General features: G+C 45.9%; 1 protein-coding gene across 6 annotated transcripts in view; it reads left to right on the forward strand.

Moving 5' to 3' along the window:
- MTMR2 (myotubularin related protein 2) overlaps positions 1-19,907 on the forward strand; it is a 63,230-nt gene extending 43,323 nt beyond the window's left edge. For all 6 annotated transcript variants that reach the window (XM_083828744.1, XM_083828748.1, XM_083828745.1 and 3 more), the window contains 8 exons: positions 7,461-7,610; positions 8,414-8,602; positions 11,096-11,281; positions 12,166-12,372; positions 13,976-14,068; positions 15,219-15,332; positions 16,760-16,936; positions 17,844-19,907. In XM_083828744.1, coding sequence (XP_083684870.1) covers positions 7,461-7,610; positions 8,414-8,602; positions 11,096-11,281; positions 12,166-12,372; positions 13,976-14,068; positions 15,219-15,332; positions 16,760-16,936; positions 17,844-18,005 — 1,278 coding nt within the window. In that variant the 3' untranslated portion in view covers positions 18,006-19,907. The remainder of the gene's footprint in view (positions 1-7,460; positions 7,611-8,413; positions 8,603-11,095; positions 11,282-12,165; positions 12,373-13,975; positions 14,069-15,218; positions 15,333-16,759; positions 16,937-17,843) is intronic.
- Positions 19,908-19,989: the final 82 nt, after the last annotated feature.

Below are 19,989 nucleotides of genomic sequence, written 5' to 3' on the forward strand. Positions count from 1 at the left end.
AAAGGCTGGTCAAAGGTTTTAATGATTGTGAAGTCACAGGCTGTCAATTAGGAATGCCAGCATAAAAATCAGAATGTTTCTCCCTGGGGAAAAAGATATAAGTAATTATTATTATTATTTTTTTTTATAATTAACTTATTCTTCACATAAAATCCTCAAGTTGAGGAAACAACATGATTTGGTGGCAGTTCTGCCCTGGATACAATAAACTTTTGCCTCATCCAGATCTGTCAGGATAAAATCAATTTTCCTGTGTAAAATTAAGACGTTTACAGCCATGTAATTTAAAGATTTATTTGGATCTTTCCCATAAAACAGAAGAAAACAAGACCTATGTCCCAGTTTAGTTGTTCATCTGATTCCTAACATCCAAAACCTAGGGAGGGGATTCATTTTACTAGCTTTAGTCTTCTAAAATCTGGGCATGCCTTCTAAATTGCTTATCTAGGCCTGTCATTAACAGATGGGGAGAGAGCGCTTCACTGTTGGGGGTGATTTGTTCCCTCCTAAAATAGCTGCCTAAGATAGATCACTGGCTTCTAGGCTGCTATTTGAAAGTGAGATGAATTTTACCCCCTATCTTCATTACAAAAAAAGTATGTATTTTGCAATGAGATAGCACAGTGCAAAATCATAGAGACAAACTCAAATTAGTTATGATCTGTTTGACTTTGACTAGTTATACCAGATAATGCAGAGGTTATTGCTGCATTTACAGTCTTACCTCCTGGTAGTATTTTAATGATCTGTTTTATATAGAAGGATCTGCAACCCAAGTTGTGTGGGAAAGATGTTTCTTTATAGGACTGGGAACTTTGGTGTAAAGACTAAAGGGTATGTGTTTGCTATCAAAATAATCTCTATTGAAAAGCACAACATACACTTAGCTAAGCTTCAGTTAAAAAAGATGGAGGATAAAAGACATTCTTACAATACCTGGAAAGAAGGAAGGGTGACTTTTGAGGATTTCAAGGTAAATTAACCCAGCTTCTCAATCCTGTCATGTCTATTTTTAGCATATAGGGCTTTTCTGTCCATATTAGCTTTTATATTGTGACTGGCCATACCTTAGATTTGTCAGGAGCTTGATTATGCAGTGGAAGGATACAGACTTATTTAAGTGCATGAGATCTGAAGCTTTTCTGGAAAGCAAATAAGACTCAGTGTCACGGGGTCTTTGTTTCTGGTCGTGTGAGGTTGTATGTTAAGAATCTCACGGTCGTGACGTTGCTTCAACATGAGCTCCTCTTGTTATGACCTGCCTTTGTGTCATTTTTGAGTGGACAGGAAGAACTTAGCCCGACTGCTTTTACGTCAAGAAACCAAACTGGTGTCCATATGCTAACGCCCCCAGCCATTTGCTTATATTGGTAACTGCAAAAATGAATCCAAACCAGGATATTTGCAGCCATGGCCTATCTGAATTCTACCCATGATGGACCACAGTCATTCCCATTCCAGATCACACAATCCATCTGTCCCAACAGCTTATCTCCCAAAGTGACCAATGCCAGCTGCTGAAGAAGAGGCAAACCATGCTGCGGTAGATGTTTGTGTTGTAAGCTGGCCAGGAGGACAATTTCATCCCTTTCGTTAGAGTTGATTTAGGTTCTGCAACATGAAGTTTTATTTTCCCTCCAAAACTTTAAGATATTTCAGTCTGTTTATTTAATTTTGGCATTTATAACTATGGATGTTCAATTTATCTGTGTGAATGTCTTAGCCTTTTTTTCTTTCTCCAGCCGTGTTCTGTTAAAGCAATAACTACTACTACAATAAATCAGGATTACGTCCTGAAATGGCAGCAGGGATTCGTTAACAGTGAAACAAAACTGGCATCATCAAATCAGATAATGGGATTACCTGTCTCTGCCTGTATGAATTGTGATCAGAAATAGAAGAGCAGGACGCGTGCACTATCTGCAGGACCTTTTGGAATTGGTTTAAAAACTAATACGGAAGAGGTGGCCTAGGGCATAAGCAACCCAGCAGTACGGTCAGGCGTTAACTTGGTGCATTTTAGGCAAGGCCAGTTGGTTCCCTGTGGGAGCAGGGACACAGAGAGGGGAGCAGAAGCCAACTACAAGGCATCTAGAAAAGACTTTTAGAGGAGGATCCATGGTAGGATCTATGTCTACACTGTTAGACATGGCAAGTTCTGCGTAAGGATTTTTTTCAGATTAATAGAAGTGTGTTGATATGATCGAGATTTTAGCAATTAGGAAAGACATTCAGTAAACCTCCAACTTCGCTGCTAGTGTTCTTGGGAAAGATGGAAATATGTAACTTATTAAAAATCTGCGATTGTGTAAAACTACGGGGAGTAATAAACAACCTGTGGAGAACAAAAGGAACTCAGAGAGATTTGGGATTTAGTCAGTAAATGGAATCACATGTGGCAAATGAAATTTAAAACTGAAATTGCTCCCTGATTTTTATTACACACGGGCTGGCAGAGCATGAAACAGAATTGCAAAGTGAGTAAGACTCAGCTGAAACCAAAAGGCCTTGAGATGCCTTTGGAGTAACTTAAAGCTTTCATTTTCCTTAACAAGGTGGGGAGGATTTGGAAAATATTACAAGGGGTTGTGAAGTTGGAAATGTGTGATGTTTCCTTACAGAAGTTGTGCTTGTCTAATCCTATGCTCTGGTCTTAAGTACCAGGGAGCCACAGTACAGGGCTGTGGCTGCTGCTTTCAGAGAAAGCATGTGGAAATGAATTATTTAGAAGAGAAGCTGGAAGTGGCAAGCATCGGTTCACAACCAGAGTGGGGGAGTTAGAGCACGAGAACAGAGACCTACAGAGGAATGGCGTGTACAATTTAGGAGAGAAAAATGAGAAATGAATCATCAAATGTCCTGTAGTTTAACTGAGAATCTGCTTATGCAAGGTGTGTCTCTACTGCAAAACAGGTCACAGCTCTCTTGTGACGAGTGGAGACAACCTGGGCTGAGCAGATGGCAGAGGGGCCAGCTCGGCTCTGGCAGCTCTACCCTCTGTTGGTGCAGGGATGCGCCTGAGCTAATATGCTCAGCATTTTGGTGTCTCGTGGCCCAAAACCAGTTTGGGAGGGGAACTGCTGGTCTGTAACTCAGGGTCCTCCTTGCCTTGCCTACTGCAGCTCAGGGTGCACCTGTGTGGCTCTAAGCTCAGCATCAGTCGGTTGGGTCCAGCAGAGAGATCCTGCCCGGCGAGGACATGATGTTTGTTTTTTCCTGTCAATGAAAGATTGTCATCTGCTTAAATTTAAACACGTCTGTGTGTTTTGAAAGGTGCTGATTGAAAGTGCTGATGGTTTGTCCAGCAGTTTTAACCTGCGGACAAAGTGAACTCCAGAAGGCATGCAGCGTGTAAGTCAAGTGATAACTGAGCACGGGCGGCTGAAGTAAGGCAGGAGTGACTAGCCAGAGGAAAACTGAGTCTGCTTTGTGCGTGGAGATGGTGCAACAGCTGTGTCTTTGTGGTTAGATGATGTGGCTGTAAGGAGCGTAACCGAGCACTGGGGCGACTTCATCGCAAGTTCAGGCATAGCTTCAGTCTCTCTTTTGAGTGATGGTGTTTGAGCATCTCTATCCATGCATGAAGATGCTCTGCCAGCAGATTGGAAGTATAAATGTACTGGGTAACACACAAAAAAAGATAGCTGGGATTTAACTAGATGTTAAGCTGAGCATTAGTACTTATCCCAGAAAAGGCATCAGAAGAGCCTTGGAGAAGACAGACCTTGTGCACCAATTGGGGCAGCATGTCAACTAACATGCTTATTTGGCAGCCACGTTCCCCAGCAGCTTCAAGATTGCTGTATCCCGTTAGTGAGGCATGCTTGGGTTCCTCCTGCTCCTGGTGCTGGTCCTGAGCCTTCAGATGATTCCTGAGTTGCATCAGTAACAGTTTGGGTTGACTTGATACTAGGCTTTTGGGTGCTTACCACTTACCAGGAAGCAGTGCAATGCATCTTATATAAAGCACGTTGGTATTTCCTCACATCATGTTTAACTTTTTCTATTGATTCCAGCTGGAGAAAGTGCAAATCTGAAGCAACACGAATAAATGCATTAGTTACACCGCGTCACAGCAAATGTCCTGGGAAGATGTGAATTCAGCTCCTCTTCTTAGCCCACTTTGCTTAATTCTGCTTGCTTCGAGTCCTTAGAGAAAATCATGATCTGAATCCAAAGTCCTCTTTGGGTGGTGCTGTGATTCAAGGCTCCTGTGCCGGGGAAAGCAGACATCCCCTGTGATTCAAAGGAAGTGAAAACCTCAGTGACACACACCCTTTTCTTTCTCTGGAGGTTGTCATGGATTTTCTTGGTCTGGGCTATTGTAGAGGAAAGATTTCGTTCGGATTTGTCACGGTGGCAGCAAGAGGACAGCTGCAAGACTTGGAGCTTTGGAAGTGTCAGTTCTGAACTAAGCAGCGTGTGCTGAAGCCATCCTGCCCAGCGTTGTGAAGAGGATGCTTTGCAGTGCCACTGACTGCTTAATCTTCTCTGTGAGCATCAGTAGAATGAAAGGAAGCTCTTCTTCCATGCAACTGCTTGTCAGCCCGTTTTACTTGCCAAGACTGTGCCAACAGTATAGTTTTGATCCTAATTTGGAGGTGGAAGGGGTGAAATCTCCAAGCATTGTTGATGGATGCGGCACAGTCACATACTGTGAGAAACATCTCAAATAATTTTCTTCAGACAGGATCTTCTGTGAAGCTGTTTTATTCGCAATTGCAACGCCGGGCGTCCTGTCAATCAGGAGCGCATTTTAGTAAACAAATCATAACCTTTTATTCTCTATTACCCGACGCCTGATCACCTCCCCTGTTTCCTCATTGGCTGAGTACTACAGGTTCACAAGCTACTTGACGCTCCTCTATACCATACATGTACAATTTTTCTTTTTTTTCAACCCTTTAATTTCTCCTTTCTTATGTTTTGAGAACTTGTGATCTTTGTTTTACTGTTCTCACACTGCTCATCCTGTTTTTCTCAACCTTCCACCTTCTTTTGGAACAGTGAGGCCTTCTACTGTCCACTTAGCTACTTAGCATTTCTCCTTATGACTACACAACTACCTTGGAATACAGAAAATCAGTTCTCTACTGCAAAAGCACAACTTTGTTTCTCACAGTACTCATTAGGATAGGACTGAGGACAATTTAGTCATTTACTGTTAGTTCACTTCCAGGTAGCAATCTGTTTGATTGGACAGTGCCAGCTTTCCCCTGGCACAGGAGCCTTGAATCGCAGCATCCCCCAGGAGCAGGAGTCCTGCTGTTCCCTGGCTGGCTGTAGAGCTGGTGGACCCAGGAGGTCTCAGCCTTACTACGTACAGCACAGCACATGCTGAGCACAGAATCACAGAATCATTAGGGTTGGTAAAGGGCCTCCAAGATCATCTGGTCCAACCATCGCTCTACCACCAATGTCACCTGCTAAACCATGTCCCTAAGCACCAGGCCCAGCCTTTCCTTGAACACCCGCAGGGACGGTGACCCCACCACCTCCCTGTGCAACCCGTCCCAATGCCTGACTGCTCTTTCTGAGAAGAAATGTCTCCTCATTTCCAGCCTGAACCTCCCCTGGCACAACTTGAGGCCATTCCCTCTAGTCCTATCACTAGTTATCTGTGAGAAGAGGCCGACCCCCAGCTCTCCACCACTTCCTTTCAGGTGGCTGTAGAGAGCAATAAGGTCTGCCCTGAGCCTCCTCTTCTCCAGACCAAACACCCCCAGTTCCCTCAGCCGCTCCTCACAGGACTTGTGCTCCAGGCCCTTCACCAGCTTCGCAGCCCTTCTCTGGACCTGCTGCAGGGCCTCGATGTCCTTCTTGTACTGAGGGGCCCAAAGCTGAACACAGCATTCGAGGTCAACGCTTTTCATGAAGTTACACTTTAAAACAAAAGCAGTTGGTCTCGCAGGGCTCACACCCATCAATAAGTTTGGGCTGTGTGTATGTGTAGTTTATTCAAGGTTTCTGCCACTTTTTTGGTTTCGGACAGCACCAAAACCAGCTTTTCTCTGAGGTTTTTGGATACCCATGATCCTAGCAGCTCTGCTAATTCCTTGTAGCAGCATTTCCTTCCCAGGGCGGGCCTCAGGACCAGGGTGGTTCACAAGCTGGGTGTGAGCAGTATGAGACAGGAGGTCTGTCCTCTGCCTCCTCAGGTGTCTGTCCACAACCTGCTCTGACAGTATGACTCACTGCTCCCGTGGGGAACTGCCTGCCGTCGGGGTGGGTCAGCCCTAATTACCACAGCTCATCTGACTTGGGTTAGATCTGTCATTTATTTCCCCCGGGAGCCTTGGCAGCGGTAATCAGCCTCCCACCACCCTCCTTAAAGTGAAGCAGTGTTTATTAGAGCAAAAGCATATATTTGGAGCTGATCTTCCTCTAAAACAGGCTCTCCGCTCAACACCCTGGCCGTACTCACTGCATAGAGGACCTGTAGTAGATGTTACTTCTTCCCAGAGATGCTCAGTGTCAGTGCTCACCCCCAGCATGTGTCTAAACCTCTCCGTGCAGGCATGCAGCAGGAACCACGCTGTTTTGGTTTGCTGCCTCCCAGCGCTGGCCAAACTAAGTCTGCAGGTTTTCAGGATCCTGTTGTGCTTCAGGAGTTACCTGGAGGGCATCGTCTGGGAAGCTGTGGGTTGCTTCTCACCTAGGGCACGCTGAGTGTGTGCCTCTCCCAGCCCAAGTCAGACTGACGTAGCTTAGGATGAGGGGAACCCTGCAGGTACCCATCCCTGTGCAGATCACATACAGGCACACAGCTAGAAACATGCAGTTATGAGGCTGTTGGTGATGTTAGGAGATTGCACAGCTGTGCCGCAGGCACTGAATAAGGCACGAAAGAGAAGTACCCTTTGCTACTTTCCTGTACAAAATGCCCCTGAGCAAATGACACTGGATGCACTCCTGTGCCATACAGTAGTCCTTATTTACAAATGGAAAGTCTTTGTCGACCCAGTAGTCTCTTCATGTCCCTTGGCATTGATTTTTGAGGTGTTCTACTGCCTGCTCTCCCTTCTGACCTCCCCTCCATCCCGTCTGGGAACTCTGCTTTCTGTCTCCAGTTGCCACTCACCACGTTTGAGCTAAGTGCTGTGGGAGGAGCGGGGCTGTCAGCCGCCGGTTCTGCCCTGCTCCTGGCCCTCCTGTAAGCACCACTGTGAGAACAGGAGTTATGTTAAAGAAGCTCTCAGGGGATCGCCTCATCTGTAGCCTCCACGGTTCGTTTGCCATGGATGAGCCTGCCTGTGGTCTTCTAATTTTCCTTTTCTTAAATGACCTGAGCAAAACATCTACCTCTCTGAAATGCAAGTTAGCAAGACAATGCAGTCTTGGGCTCTGACCCTAAATGTCCTTCATTAGCAAAAGTTGCCTTGAATTTCAGGTCTTGGAATTTGACTGCGCCAAGGCCTCAGAGCAACTTGTTTGCTAACCTGCTGTTGTTTCCTCTTTAGGGAATTCCCAACGAAAGCTGGAGGTTGACCAAGATTAACGAGCGCTATGAGCTGTGCGATACGTACCCTGCCATTCTAGCTGTGCCCGTAAACATTCCCGATGAAGAATTAAAACGAGTAGCATCTTTCAGATCAAGAGGACGCATACCAGTGAGTGCAACAAGAGAAGCTGCTTTGATGTGGCTTTGTTACATACCTTTGGGCCATAAATAATGTCAAGATCGGGCTTAGTGGATTCCAGGGAGCAAATAAATGGTCAATGGATAATAAAAGTGACAGCAGCATGTTTGAGAAGTTAGAAAACAGCATTATCTACTGGAAGTACTGTTGTGAAAGAGATGTAGACTAAACCAAAACGAGAAGATAAGATAGCTTAGCACAACCCAGATTGAATCTCAGTTCAGTTCCTGGGAAATGCAGAGTAGTCCTGTTTGGTTGTTGACATTTGTCTGGCCTGCTCTTACTTCTAGGATAGAGGAATACTTAGGGATACTTGTAGAGAAAATGCTCATTAAATCAAACCAAGACAAATGACATCACTGTGATGTTTATTTCTGCAGTAACAGAAAATGTACTGTTTTACTTCTCATCCTTATAGAAAATTAAATCTGTTCCCAAAGTGCTTAAATTTTATATGGTATAAAGTAGGGTAAGACATAGCCCAGTGATTGCAGAGTGAGGAGGTGTGTTTGTGACTCACACAACAATGACTTTCAGACTTAAGCCTATTCAGTCACCTCTTGTTTGTTTCAGCTTTGTGAAGGTAACCAGAACGAATAAGTACAGAGCAAATAAGTACAGTAAGTTTCATTCAATCACGATTTAATGGATTCCAGCCTTTTGGAACCAACTAGTGTATGGCAGGGTCCCAGAGCAAGCCATTGCAGGTAAAACACTTCACTGGTTTAATGAATCCATATTTTCCCTCATTTCTTTCTCATTTGTTTCCACAGGTATTGTCATGGATTCACCCAGAAAGTCAAGCAACCATCACTCGCAGTAGCCAGCCAATGGTGGGAGTGAGTGGCAAACGAAGCAAGGAAGATGAAAAGTACCTTCAAGCCATCATGGATTCTAATGCTCAGTCCCATAAAATCTTCATATTTGATGCAAGGCCTAGTGTGAATGCTGTAGCCAATAAAGTAGGTGTTTTTTTCTTTCCTTTGTCAAAAGCTGGGAATCTAGTCATCTGGCGGCTGAGCCGCTTTCCATCATTTATCGGCAGTCCTGGCTATCGGGGGAGGTCCCGGTTGACTGGCGGCTAGCCAATGTGACGCCTATCTATAAGAAGGGCCGCAGGGCAGACCCGGGGAACTATAGGCCTGTCAGTTTGACCTCAGTGCCGGGGAAGCTCATGGAGCAGATTATCTTGAGGGTCATCACGCGGCACTTGCAGGGCAAGCAGGCGATCAGGCCCAGTCAGCATGGGTTTATGAAAGGCAGGTCCTGCTTGACGAACCTGATCTCCTTCTATGACCAAGTGACGCGCTTGGTGGATGAGGGAAAGGCTGTGGACGTGGTCTACCTTGACCTCAGTAAGGCTTTTGACACCGTTCCCCACAACATTCTCCTCGAGAAACTGGCTGCTCGGGGCTTGGACTGGCGTACGCTTCGCTGGGTTAGAAACTGGCTGGATGGCCGGGCCCAGAGAGTTGTGGTGAATGGAGTCAAATCTGGTTGGAGGCCGGTCACTAGTGGAGTCCCCCAGGGCTCGGTACTGGGGCCGGTCCTCTTTAATATCTTTATTGATGATCTGGATGAGGGCGTCCAGTGCACCCTCAGTAAGTTTGCAGATGACACCAAGCTAAGTGCGTGTGTCGATCTGCTCGAGGGCAGGAAGGCTCTGCAGGAGGATCTGGATAGGCTGGAGCGATGGGCTGGGGTCAACTGCATGAAGTTCAACAAGGCCAAGTGCCGGGTCCTGCACCTGGGGCGCAACAACCCCAAGCAGAGCTACAGGCTGGGAGATGAGTGGCTGGAAAGCTGCCTGGCCGAGAAGGACCTGGGAGTATTGGTGGATAGTCGGCTGAATATGAGCCAGCAGTGTGCTCAGGTGGCCAAGAAGGCCAACGGCATCCTGGCCTGTATAAGAAGCAGTGTGGCCAGCAGGTCGAGGGAAGTGATTGTGCCCCTGTACTCGGCTCTGGTGAGGCCGCACCTCGAGTACTGTGTTCAGTTTTGGGCCCCTCGCTACAGGAAGGACATGGACGTGCTCGAGCGAGTCCAGAGAAGGGCGACCAAGCTGGTGAGGGGTCTGGAGAACAAGTCTTACGAGGAGCGGCTGAGGGAGCTGGGCTTGTTCAGCCTGGAGAAGAGGAGGCTCAGGGGAGACCTCATCGCTCTCTACAGTTACCTGAAAGGAGGCTGTAGAGAGGTGGGGGTTGGTCTATTCTCCCACGTGCCTGGTGACAGGACGAGGGGGAATGGGCGAAAGTTGCGACAGGGGAGTTTTAGGTTGGATGTTAGGAAGTACTTCTTTACCGAAAGGGTTATTAAGCATTGGAACGGGCTGCCCAGGGAGGTGGTGGAGTCACCATCCCTGGAGGTCTTTAAAAGACGTTTAGATGTAGAGCTTAGGGATATGGTTTAGTGGAGTACTTAGTGTTAGGTCGGAGGTTGGACTCGATGATCTTGAGGTCTCTTCCAACCTAGAGAAATCTGTGAATCTGTGAATCTGTGGAGCACACATCACACCAACATTTCAGATCATTCCTCAGGATCACAAAGAGTTTTCCAGTGAGGATACATACACATTGATCTGATTTGCTAGACGGGAGATTTGCTAGACAAGATTTTCTAGACGGTTTTACACCTGTACTGGTAGCAGTAGATGTCAGCATGACTGCTAAAGGTCCGTTTGGATTAATCCATAAATTGAAATGAGATTGGGATAGGAAAAAAAACAAGGTGGCTGAAAAAGACACAGGCTACTGAGGTCAGTAGTATCTACCAGAGAGACTCTAGCATGCTGAATCATGTACATCACCATTTTTCATTCTATGTAGTTGAAAAACTGCCTCCTCTGGCTGTACCAGACTCTGTACTTGTTAACCCTGAAGGGAGCAGGAGATGCTCAGCACATCTGAAAATAAGGAATCATGATCTTTAATTTCAAAAGGAAGCTGGGGTTCTCTAATGTCCAGGAATGTCACTGTGTTCTTCCCGCTGTTGTCTCATGCAGTCACTGTAATCCATGTTTTAATGGTAGAACTGCTTCGCTGCACTAATGTTGAATTATTTTTTACTTTCCCACTACTTAGGAAAGGCAATTAGTGTGTGGGATATACTCTTCTATAATAGAATGGTAAATTTGTAAATGATAGAGTAGTGAATCTAATGAGCTAGCAGCTTGAATGGGGATAAATGATAATTACTGAGAAAAAGAAAGCTCGTAATGTGATATTATTCAGTAAAAGTTATAGCATTCATTATTATTGTAGGAAAGAGAGACAAAGTGTGTCTGTGTACATGCTTGTTCTCAATTGTAAGATATATCCAGTGTTTTCTGCCTACTTGAGATAGCGTAGTCACTGGAGTATTTTGTCAGCTGATATCTGCTCAGGACAAACTATTGGGATCAAATATCAAATATGCTTTCACTTAGTTAATTTTCTATGGATTTTCTTTTTCTTCAGGCTAAAGGAGGAGGCTATGAGAGTGAGGATGCCTATCAGAATGCAGAATTAGTGTTCCTGGACATTCACAATATTCATGTCATGAGAGAGTCGCTGAGAAAACTGAAAGAAATTGTGTATCCCAATATCGAGGAGACTCACTGGCTGTCTAATTTAGAATCAACTCACTGGCTTGAGCATATCAAGGTATGCATCCACTGGATGAGGCTGAGTAGTCACAGGTTTGTACCGGTCTGTTCATTGGGAAATATTATCCAGAGCTAACTCTGGTGACAGACTTTCAATTAATAAGAAAATGGAAGATTAAAAATGTTGCTTTTAAATAGGAAATTTTAAATTTACAAAACCAGTTTCTTGGAATGGGGAATTTTAAAGAGGTGGAGAATAAAACAAGAGAGGGAGGTTTTGAAATACTGAAAGTTGATGTTTTCAAAATGAAGTGTGTTCCTGGGTAATGTGTAATCATAAAAACCCTTGGTAGAGCACAAGAGTCCCAGAGTTTCCAACCTCTTTGCTCTGGGATTCGTGGCATCCTGGTATTACTGCCTGGCCCAGATCAGCAGGTGTTGGGAATTCTGCCCCCTCAGCCTTTCAGGAATCTAAGCAGAATCAGAATGACCAGGGCAAAATGTTTCAGTTTCTACAAATGTTGGCTTTCAAACTAGGCTCTTTCTCTCCTAACAAATGTCCAGATCACACTGTCTGCCTGTTAATGCAGAAAGGAGCCAGTCTGCTTCTTGAGCAGTTGCAAAACAACGACCAGTTGTTTTCATGTTCAGACACAGAATGCTCCTGGGCTCAAATCTTGACCTATCCAAAGACTGAGCTTAGAGCAGGGGCTCTTTTAGAGTTGTGCCTGCATTATGGTTTAGATGTGTTGTCATCTTGCTGGAACAAAAAATGTGTTAACCAATTTGCTCTCCTAGTGATGAAGTAGTTGGAACGGATTTACCATTCTCCTTGAGGCGGATGGAGCCCTTGGTTTGCCCTGTGTTGTCACTACCCATTTCTCATGCGTACTTTCTGTTCCAAAGAGATTTTTGTAACCTTTTTTTTTTTTCTTGTCCCAGCTCATTCTTGCTGGAGCCCTTCGGATCGCCGACAAGGTGGAGTCAGGGAAGACATCTGTGGTTGTACACTGCAGCGATGGCTGGGACCGGACAGCCCAGCTCACTTCCCTCTCTCTGCTCATGTTAGATGGCTACTACCGAACCATCAGGGGCTTTGAAGTACTAGTGGAGAAGGAGTGGCTGAGCTTCGGCCACAGGTTTCAGCTGGTGAGTTACTGGCCCTTGGAAGGGACCAAACAGAAAGTTGCTGCCCAACTTGAATGATTTCAAAGGAGTTTAGCCTTTTCTGTGAGAAGTCTCCCAGCTGAGCTTGCAGAAGAAAGGTGGGTACTACTGGTACTGTTCTCTGCCCATAATTGCAGTCATCTCTTCATCTCCTTGGAGGCAGTCTTGGTGAGATACGGAGAACAAGGTGGTATTAAACCTGTCAGGTGCCTGAGTGATATATCAGGCTCCCACGCTCAGGCTTACTCTAACAGTGTGCCCTGGGTTCAGTATAAGGATTTCTGCTGGGAGTTGGCGGGGCCCACTGGGGTGTTTCGTCTGTCTTTTCCAGTTCAGTCCATTTTCTGAAACTGCTCGGACACTGTCATCTAACAAATGCCTTGGTATTGAAGAGGCTGGGGATTTTGTTGGTGGCCTTGATCTCACATTTTCTTTGGGCACATTTTGCTTTTGGGGAGGCTTGTTAATTGTTCAGGCAAAAGACCAGCAGCTTGAGTAGTTTGTGGACGAGTGCCTAGAGTCTTCAGAGGGGCAGCTGTGTCAACCTGTGGCTTGGCTGTTTGTTACCATTTGCATTGATGGGAACTGGGAGAGCACTTCGGTAGTATCCTTTCAGTCTGTGTTCCTGTCGTGTTTTGCTCATAGCTGTTCTCTTGTGGTTGTTTAATTTTGGCAAGGGCTGGAACAAAGTCTGTTTACAACGTATGCAATGACAGCGGGTTGTGTGCTTGAATGCTGTTCACCACTTCCAAAGAAGGTAGGATAACTGAGGCACCGAGTAACTCAGGTTCTGCATCAGCAAAACTGTTATCTGGTGGTTGAACTACGAGCATTTTAGCTTCCAAGTGTGTAAAAAGGAGATGATACCAATTTCCTCTGCTAAGAGAACAGTGTTGCAGAAGAGGTAGGGGATTGCTCCGTTACTTACACGCTCTTGTTCTGTCTTTGTACCGTGCTGAGGGCTCACGGGTAATACACGCCAGTAATGTACTATCCTAGGAATAAGGAATCTTGCCTCACATGTCTTATCCAAGGCCACACAGCATGGTCAGGGTTGGAGGCCTACTTCTGGGGATCCTTTCATAATTGCCTCTCTTGAGGTGGCAGGAGATGGGCTGGGTTACTGTTTGTACAGGGCTTGGAAGCTGCGAGGTGTTGCGTGATGATTATCACCACGCGCTGTGGCTGTAGGTAGTGGTTGGATCCAGCACACTCTACTACTGAAGTAGGCAGGACAACAGCTGCAACCAAAGCAAAAAGCATTCTTTTTTCTTTTTTCTTTTTTTTCCCTTCTGAACTTTAGCTATTAACTGAAATCAGTGCCAGCATAGCATCTGGAGCCTCTACTCAAACAACTCTTGTTTTAATTTAACATGAAAATGTCCCCATAAAGAAATTTCCCTTCAAAGACTAAGGGAGTAGCTATCATTTACTCCTTTACCCACTAATGAGGACAAAGCAAAATCAAGATTCATTTGAACCTTCTAAAAGCTGTTGATACGGGCTTGGGTGACGGAGATGAGACCCCCACCTTTTCCCCATGAAGCCCTGAGTGACTCGTGTTCTTTGTCCGGCTCTGTTTCAGAGAGTTGGCCATGGAGATAAGAATCACGCAGACGCAGATCGCTCTCCTGTCTTCCTCCAGTTCATCGATTGTGTCTGGCAAATGACAAGACAGGTAAATTGCTGGGTGGCACATGTGTCCACAAAGCTACGGTACACCCGAAGGCAAACACGTTGCTCCTCATTCATGCTGGAGTTACAGAGCCAGGAGCCGAGTTCCTCACTTGAGATCAGGCATGGCAGAGGCATAGTTGAGGAGGGATCCCTTATGGCTGGTGGGTTTTTTTCTCCCCAGGTATGTGAGGCCTGGGAAGTTCTTACAGTCTGCTGTGATCTCTGTGCTGTATTTTGAAGCAAATCTCAGCAGTGGTCAGGCAGTTGACTGAAAAAATCAGGCTCATCGTGGACTGTAACAGGTGAAATGGGGGGTAAAAAAAGGATGCCACTCGATATGAAGCTGTTCTGTATCCAGGCAGAGAAGGAGGGAGAATTTCCTTCCTCAGAAGTCACTTCCTTTGTGCTCTCCTCAGAGCTCTGAGGAGCCCACGTCCTGATGTGCAGCCAGTGAGGCAGGAGCTGCAACCAGGGCAGTCCGGGAAGAGAAGGGTGTTTTCCGAGGGAGGAAGGTCTCCAGCTGTCCTCTCCATCTCCCCAGCACATCTTGCACATAGACGCAATGCACTGCGTGTATTCCTTCTGCCCCTTTGTGGCGCGCCAGTTCTCCCTGTGATATGTTTGATTGTTTCTGCATGGTACATCAACAGCAACCACGGCCCCATCCGTACACCTCCGTTCGTCCTGCTGGTCGGAGTTACGTGCTGCCTCCCTGCTCTTCCCTCTGGGAGGTGCTCTGTCGGGCTACAAAGGTTATTTCCTTTTGGCGCCAGGGAATTTTGGTTTCTTTTTATGTATTATTTCACATATGCTCCAGCCTTTTGTCCATGGTCTCGTTACATGGTCTGTCATTAGGTGCAGAACAAGCTTCGACTTGAAGCGGCACTGAGTGTGTGTAAACACAGCGGTCAGACCCTTCAGACCTCTGGCTTTTGCTCAAAATTCCTCTCTGCACATGTAAAGCAGCTTTCCAAGAGAGACTCTTGCTCCTGGAAGGAGCAAATATGATCCTGAGTATCCAGACAGCCAGAGAACAGAGAGAAATCCTGTTTTAGAAATGAGACTAAGGCCACAGAGTGGGAGAATTTTATTTTTATTTGCGATTTACTGTTCTAAAACCCCAACCACCTATTTTCTGGTTTTGTCCAAAGTTTCCTACAGCGTTTGAGTTCAACGAGTACTTCCTGATAACCATCCTGGATCACCTGTACAGCTGTTTGTTTGGGACGTTCCTGTGCAGCAGTGAGCAGCAGAGAGTGAAGGAGGTAAGGCTGCTTCTCTCCAAGGTGCAGGTATGGTGCTGCGATTGCTTCAGCTGGCCATGTGTTGCCTGAGAAGTTGTTTTAGCCCTCAAAGCTAATTCTAGGTGCAGTTCTGGGTACTGTGTCAACTGCTGTCAGTTGGGGATTTTACATTTCAGAGCAACACCATGCCCTTCTGGACAGGTCCACTCCTAGCGTGGCCTTCGGCTGCTTGCTGCTGGCTCAGTAGCTCTTGGCGTTTCCCAACCAGTTAGAAATCCAGTTTTCCTTTGAACTTTAGTCTAATGTAATCTTTTCTGTGGAAACTGGTACCTTTTTGCCTTCCCTTTTCCTTGATGTGGTCCCCTTAGGTTGGTTTGAGCTAACAGGCGTGCATCGCCATTGTGTACACACCGGTTACAGCAGGTAACAGCTCTCAATCTGTTCTTGCTGTGCTTGCATTCTGCTGCAGGCGCGAGGCAGGACGTGCCTCCAGGTCCTTCCGTCAGCCAGCTCTGCCCTGCAGGCTGCTCTAGGTTTGTTCGTGACCAGCTCCAGGGGAGCTGTGTGTACATGTGTACGGTCAGACACATTCAAACGCTGCCCTGCCCAACCCCAACTGGGACTCAGAAGGAAAAGGAGCGACGTGCATTCTCTCCCCTACCTGAGGATGAAGGATTTTATCACTGAAAGGTTGCAGCCTAACATCCCCGAGGACAGTGCTGTGTGGGCCTGTTGTGATTGCATTTGACACCACACCGGTTAAAAACTGAAGTAAAATTACTACAATACAGAAGCGATAGCATTATACAGAAGTGAAATCAGAGTCCCTGTTTCTCTGGAGTCCACAGTGATTGAATAATTGTCATTTCCAGAGATGAAAACCTGCCTGCTGTTTGTGGGTTTGGATTTTTGCTTTTTGTTTTTTCTTCTAAGGCCTCAGCTTAGTGGAGTACTTAATCCACGAAGCCCTTCAACTCCAGTTTCACTGGGACTATTCACAGGCCTAATTACTCCACTACATCAGGGCCTGAGTCAAATGCGGTAGTTGGTTTTGGTTTTTTCTCTTTCCCCTCCAATTAAATCCTCCAGCAAGTCCTCCCGGAGCTCTTTAAAGAGGTGAGGTTTAACCAAGGCGCTGAGGGTTCACGCACCAGCTCTGCGGTGTCCCCTTGCCGCACCGGTGGCGATCCCTGGGCTGTACTGGGAGCTGGGTGTTTCCGTGCCAGGGCACATGTGTGCCTGCCTGTCTGCAGGCATCCATGTGGTTCGATTACAGAAACCACATCAAAAGAAGAGTGCTTCTTTTTTTTTTTAAGCTACACAAAAGCAATCAGATCTGTATTAATGACAGGCATATGTATATGCTCTTGTAAGTACTCATAAAGCTTTGTAGATAAATGCTAGCGTTCATATGGGAAATAAAACCTCCTCTACCCCTTCTGTTGCAGGGCCTTCCGAAAAAGACTGTGTCGCTTTGGTCATACATCAACAGCCAGCTCGAGGACTTCACTAACCCCTTGTACGTGAGCTACTCCAACCATGTCCTGTACCCCGTGGCGAGCATGCGCCACCTCGAGCTGTGGGTCGGCTACTATATCCGCTGGAACCCCAGGATGAAGCCACAGGTACCAGGCTTGTTTCACTTTCTTCCGAGGATTCTGCTTTCCTCTCCCTCTGTGCTAGTACTAACGCCGTCGTGGTGGAGCTCCAGGCCTTTAAAGCACGAGAAGTAATGTTCAAACTTAAGCTGCCACTGCTTAAATCTACAAACAAAAACCTAAATTCAAATGCAGGCAAATTCAGAGCAGCGTTACAGCTGGCTGGTGCTTGGCTGGAGATCGCCACCTTGTGAAATCTGCAGGAGCTGAAGCTGCTCAGCAATTTGTAAAACAGTTTTGGGTAGCAGCAAAAGTATCCGAGCGTCGTTTCTTTACAAAAAAAGCCTAAAAACCCGAGACTTCTTTGGGTGTCTGAGCTTTGGGGCTGCAATTAGATTACTGGTGGCTGGAACCTGCTGCTCGTTTTGTCTGCCTAAGGCACAGGGTCTGGCTGCAGCTTTGATAAGAGCAGAACTGGCTTCCCCAAGGCAGGCGGCACCTGAGACGAGCAGTCTGAAGATGGCCCTAAATACTTAAATCGCTTTTAGATAGAAGGGATACAAATTCTGCCTCAATATCTAACTGAAGTTAGCAAAGTTTTGCAAATCTGAAGTCCAACAAACGCTTTTTTAGTACTAACTGTTTAACAGCCAGAACTATGGGAGAATACTCAGAAAAATTTATATTGCTCTTTTCCCCAAAGCTCTGAAGTTATGGCCTGGCTGAGATGCCAAGGCCAGCGTCCCCCAGAAATGCCAGAGATCAGAGCTCTGTAACTGCCATCTTTCAAAATACACACTAAGTTTTGTTTTGCCACTGTTACAGCAGCTACATGTGTTGGGTAAAGTAAGAGTACCCCAAAGGTACCGCTGTGCGATTCAGATTCCCACTTCCACGCTTCCCTTCCAGCACTCAGCCTGGTGTTTCCTTGCAGGAACCTGTCCACAATCGCTACAAGGAGCTTCTTGCCAAGCGGGCTGAGCTGCAGAAGAAAGTGGAGGAACTGCAGCGAGAAATCACCAACCGTTCCACCTCGTCCTCGGAGAGAGCTGGCTCTCCCGCACAGTGCGGCACCCCTGTACAGACTGTTGTATAATACAGACTGGGTTGTTTTTTTTCCAACTACCTTCCCAGGACCAGCAGGACAGCTTTTCTGAAACCCTCTGGATTTCCATGATGGTGTCTGGGAGACACCAACCTATTTATTTATTTCTCTCCAGGGTAATTTATTAGTACTGTAGCACTAGAGGAAGCTTAAGCAAAACCAGAAGAACAACCAAGGCCCCCCTATGCAATTAGCCTTCTCAGTGGCTAGATGATGATACAAGCTACTTGCACTTGCCACTTAAAAGAAACCTAGAACTCTTTTTTTTGTTCACTTGTGTTGGAAATCACTTTACTTTCAAAAAAAGGACTGTGTGCTAGAATGAAGTACTATGTAGGAAAAATGTCTACTCAGGAGTTTGAAAAAGCTCCCCTTTGTTAAAGGTGTAGAATCTGACTTTGTGTCAGCACCTCGAACACACCTGTGTTAAGTCATGAAAGTGAGGTATTAACACACGCATAGCAGCGTGCGGGTGCTTGCCAACATAAAAGAGAAGTCGTGCTAGAATCCAGCACATATCACAGTTATTTTTCCGTTGACCTAGATCTAGGAAGCCATGTAGGAAACCGATGCCTTATTTAAAAGGGCATCTTCTACCCAGGAAACACAGTGGTAGAGGAGCAACCTCCATGACTTAACTTTACAGGACTATGTTTACTTCCATCTCTGCAACTTTAGATTTGTGCTTATGGTTTACGTGGATTGTGCCAGGATGTAAATTAAAGCACCTTTGTTTTGGAGGGATGGAGCAGAGCATGGATCCCTCGGTGCTTCCTGCAGCTCTTTGTTCTCCAGTGCCTCATCCACAGCAGGACGGAGGTAGTGGGATACCCAGGGGCACACGTAAACTGCTGGGATCAGTCATTTCACTTTGCTTGGGTAAGCATAATTAGTGGCATTTGTGCTTCTGTGCAGGCTCATAGCAGCATACTTAACAGAAAACTGAATTATTTAACTAATGGAAGCAGCCGTATCAACCAAAGAAGCCTTTTTGCCTACATTGCAACTGGTACTTAACACTATTCTGGTAGACTAAACAGCTTAGCTGGTTTCTGAGCCCTAGCTTTGAAGTCTTTTTCCTCATAGCACACTTCAAGAATTAGTGTCACCTGACTAAAGTTAAATACAAATTCAGTTTTAATAGAAACTTTTATTGTAGGAGTAGTGATGAAAAACACTTGGTGAAACCACAACTGCTGCATTGCTTTTCAAACACAGAAAGAAGGGGTTGGAGGTGGTAGGGCTTACACTGCCACGGTATGTCCACGAGGATCTTCATTTACTGCAGGCTGCTTCTCACCTCTGTAAGGAAGAAAAGTCATGCATGGCTTGGGCTGGGTCCTTGTGCTGCTCTCGTACAATAGGGCCCCACGCTGTGGTCTCCTGCTTAATCTGCTCATCAGCATGCTTTTACTCTGAGCCTTTCTCCCAAGATAGGTATTTTTTTGAGAGGGTAGAAGAGTGGACAACATACACATAAGGAATTCTTACACATAAGGAATTGCCTTTCAAAAGCCACATTCCACCGAAGGAAGGAACGATTTCCAGCTGCAGTCTATTTCTACCTGCTCTGCTGCAATCCCTGTCTCAGTACTTAGAGGGAAATCCACTGCCACCTTCTGACAGAATGATTAACAGCTGGTGTAGCATTACTGCATTTGTACAGGGTGGGCTGAGAGTTCATGGCTTAATAGTGCAAAGAACCCCCACAAAATAGCTTCTGAAGGACTTGAATTTGCGTTAAGGTTGAAGGGCAGATCTGCTCTCATGTACAATCACTCGAAGATGGCTCATAGCATTATTGTCTATTAGCTGATTGGCTGTGTGTATATGTTGCTTTTTTTAATGGAGGCTGTTTGGTTTCCTTAACACTAATAAAAAAAGCTAAATGGATTAAGTTCTTCTTGGGCTCATTTTCAGCTACGTGGTTAGCAAAACCAAAGGACGTGTAGGCACATAAACATAGCACTGACCT

Source organism: Anser anser (assembly GCF_964211835.1).
Source record: "Anser anser genome assembly, chromosome: 1".
NCBI lineage: Eukaryota > Metazoa > Chordata > Aves > Anseriformes > Anatidae > Anser > Anser anser.